The sequence below is a fragment of the Exophiala oligosperma genome (assembly GCF_000835515.1).
Source record: "Exophiala oligosperma strain CBS 72588 unplaced genomic scaffold supercont1.121, whole genome shotgun sequence".
Lineage (NCBI taxonomy): Eukaryota > Fungi > Ascomycota > Eurotiomycetes > Chaetothyriales > Herpotrichiellaceae > Exophiala > Exophiala oligosperma.
The window spans coordinates 1-2,773 of NW_015622938.1; the positions used below are offsets into that span (position 1 = coordinate 1).

The 2,773-nt window shown below is 48.8% G+C and overlaps 1 protein-coding gene across 1 annotated transcript; it reads left to right on the forward strand.

Annotated features, from left to right (window-relative positions):
- PV06_11916 (uncharacterized protein) lies at positions 1-2,046 on the forward strand (the record flags this gene model as incomplete). The annotated part of the gene is made up of 1 exon (XM_016413662.1): positions 1-2,046. A coding segment is annotated over one exon (1,768 nt), but the record flags the coding sequence as incomplete, so codon positions are not given.
- Between the last annotated feature and the right edge of the window lie 727 nt (positions 2,047-2,773).

Here is a 2,773-nt window from a genome sequence, read left to right on the forward strand (position 1 = left end):
TGGCCCCACCGTTGCCGAAGCCATAAACTATGGCGGCCCTGGTTGGAGCATTGAAGGTTACTCTGAATGCAGCCCCAATTGCGATGGATTTCCTATCCCAAATGCGTTCTTAGAGTTCCGTGCCCCGAATGAACCACAGCGCGAGCAAGGCGACGAAGTTTCACAGCCAGTTCACGGCTTGGTCCAGCCTCAAAGACGCGAGCGGCTTCCTAGAAACCGTCTACCAGCGCCGAATCGGGACGGTAAAGCGACAGGGAGCGAACTTAGGATGAACAAGCAACAGGTCAGATCCCAAAAGAGGCGCAGAGACGAACCGTTCCCGCAACACTCTAGGAAAAAGACCATGATGCACCGTTCAGTTGATATGATAATGACTGGAACCGAGATCTCCAATGATCTGGTCTCGCGGATGGTGACAGCTATTCAGAGTAGAGACGCAATCCAGCAGTTCTTCGATATTGTCAACGGTCGTCGAGACCCCGAACCTACAGCGATACAAATATATCTCACCACAAATGCGTCCAAAAGACAACTTCGGGTCCTAGATGCAGCCCAAATGCTCGAGAACGATGTGAAAATCATCCATATGCTTTCACGCAAGACTGCCTTTCATAACTTCCTTACTCGGTTGTTCCAAGTCCGTCTTGCCGATCATATCGACGAGATCAACCAAGGCCGTCTAAGGACTGACCCAGCTGTCATTGGAAAAATCCTTAAGCGCACGGGGATGAACCGCCGCCAGTGGAAGCAACATCGAACTGAGGGGGCGCAGTGGCGGGCATACTGTAAGGCGTTTCCAGGTATCCTTTGCTTCATCCCCTTCGAAACTCAAAGATTTGGCTTTTCGCCTACATCTTGGCTCAACCTCGACGAAGGAGACTTTGCCTCGTTACTTTCTCATCTGAAACCCGAGTATATGTCATCTCTCTGCGTCGCGGGCAGAGCATTTGAACACTCCCTGGATCCCGCGGCAGACGATGTCGACTTCATCTGGGAAAACCTGAGCATATCACTGGACAAAATTTCGGACAGAGAGTTAGTCTCCATTCTGGAAGTCTTCCCAGCAAAGGACGAAAACATATATAATCCCGATGCGTACCCAGATTGGCCCAGACCAGAAGAATGGCCCAATGATTCACCGTGGCCGGTTGACCCAACATCCCTGCCTGCTTCTGGTGGGATTGAGTGCAAGTTGTGTCATCAGAGCAATTGCCCTTGTTACCTGTGCCATAAGAGAAATTGCCATTGCGCCGCTATTCGTCACGACATACAGCCTCGCATCCGGAATTATGAAGACAAGTACGAGGCCAAAAACCGAGGTCTACAAGCCGTCGCGAAGGAAGCGGGCCAAATCGCCTATTCCAAGGGCACCATTATCGCCTTCCTTACGGGGGTATTGACGCCTCCCGACACGTACGACAACGGTCAATGTATACAGGTAGACCGAAGCGATATCCTCGGCGAGCCCACAGTCGCCCAGATTAACTGTACTGAGTCCGGCAATATCTCTCGACTGTTCAATCACAGTTGTGACCCATTGGCCCGCTTCAAGGGCATGAGGGTATCAGGGAAGTTTAGGATGGCAATCGTTGCTGAAGAAAACATTTATGATGGGGAAGAAATCACTGTCCACTACGGCCAACAGTATTGGAGAAGGCAAAAGTGTCGATGTCCTGTATGCCGGTTAGCCGGCAAACACCCATGGCGAGAAGATCACCGTCAATTACGGGAACAGGTCGCTGAGGGGCGAGAAACATCTTTGCATTGATGCTAATAGCTAGACGATTGGAGTGCTTACACTGCCGAAGGCGTGAGTCTTCGCTACAGACAGAAAAAACGATCATCCTTCGACCAGACTAGAATTACGCGAAAATACGGTATTTCTAGTCTGGACTGGCCCATGCGTGAATGGTCTGGTCCATCCGGGTATGGCGGAAATTTATTTCTTGGATGGCGCCATTCCTGCTTCGACGCGAACACTGCGTCTTGGCGTGAAACACTAATTAGGTGCATTTCCACATAACATTGTTTCATAGAGATAGCAAGAAAATCAATCGATTCTATCAACTGCAGTCCTACAAAAAGCATCGAGAATTGAGACATAACTTGCAAGATTCAATCCAGAATTAGCATGTAATTGGTTATTTTCGCCGCTAGGAATATGAGTCTAGCAGGTTCCTGAAGGTACTGGTCAAATTTCCGAGGATACGGATACTCTAATACATGAGACACTGCCTGATTTCCAATGCTAAGATATTACTACTGAATCTCGCACTGTTCGGAGCGGCTTTCACCACCGTATTGGATATGACAAGGGGGGATTCCAACCTCCTTGTCATGGGCACGAATATCGAAAATCTTACGAGATAGACAGAGACCTTTCGAAAAGTTGGAGAGATACCATGGTATCTGCACAGAAACTGGTAAAATCTTTCCCGCGAACTCAATTGTCATAGGGTGGAAGGAAGCGGACAGATAGACGTTGGAATCATTTCGTTCGAGGGTGTGATAGTTATATATGGAAGCCAAGGTACAGTGGAGAAATTTGGGAATCCTGAATACGAGAATTGGAGGAGAAATGCCAGTACGTAGATTAGCATTTTGTGGCGGCCATCTGGTACAACAACGGAGAGGTTTTATATCTGCAAGACGTTGATCTGGATTATTCGAGAAATTGACCGTGCGCGCCGAACCGTCACCTTCAGGTTTGGTATTTCTAGCTGGAGCATCAGAGAAAGTGCTTCAATGAAAGCAACACCACTACGAACGTCGA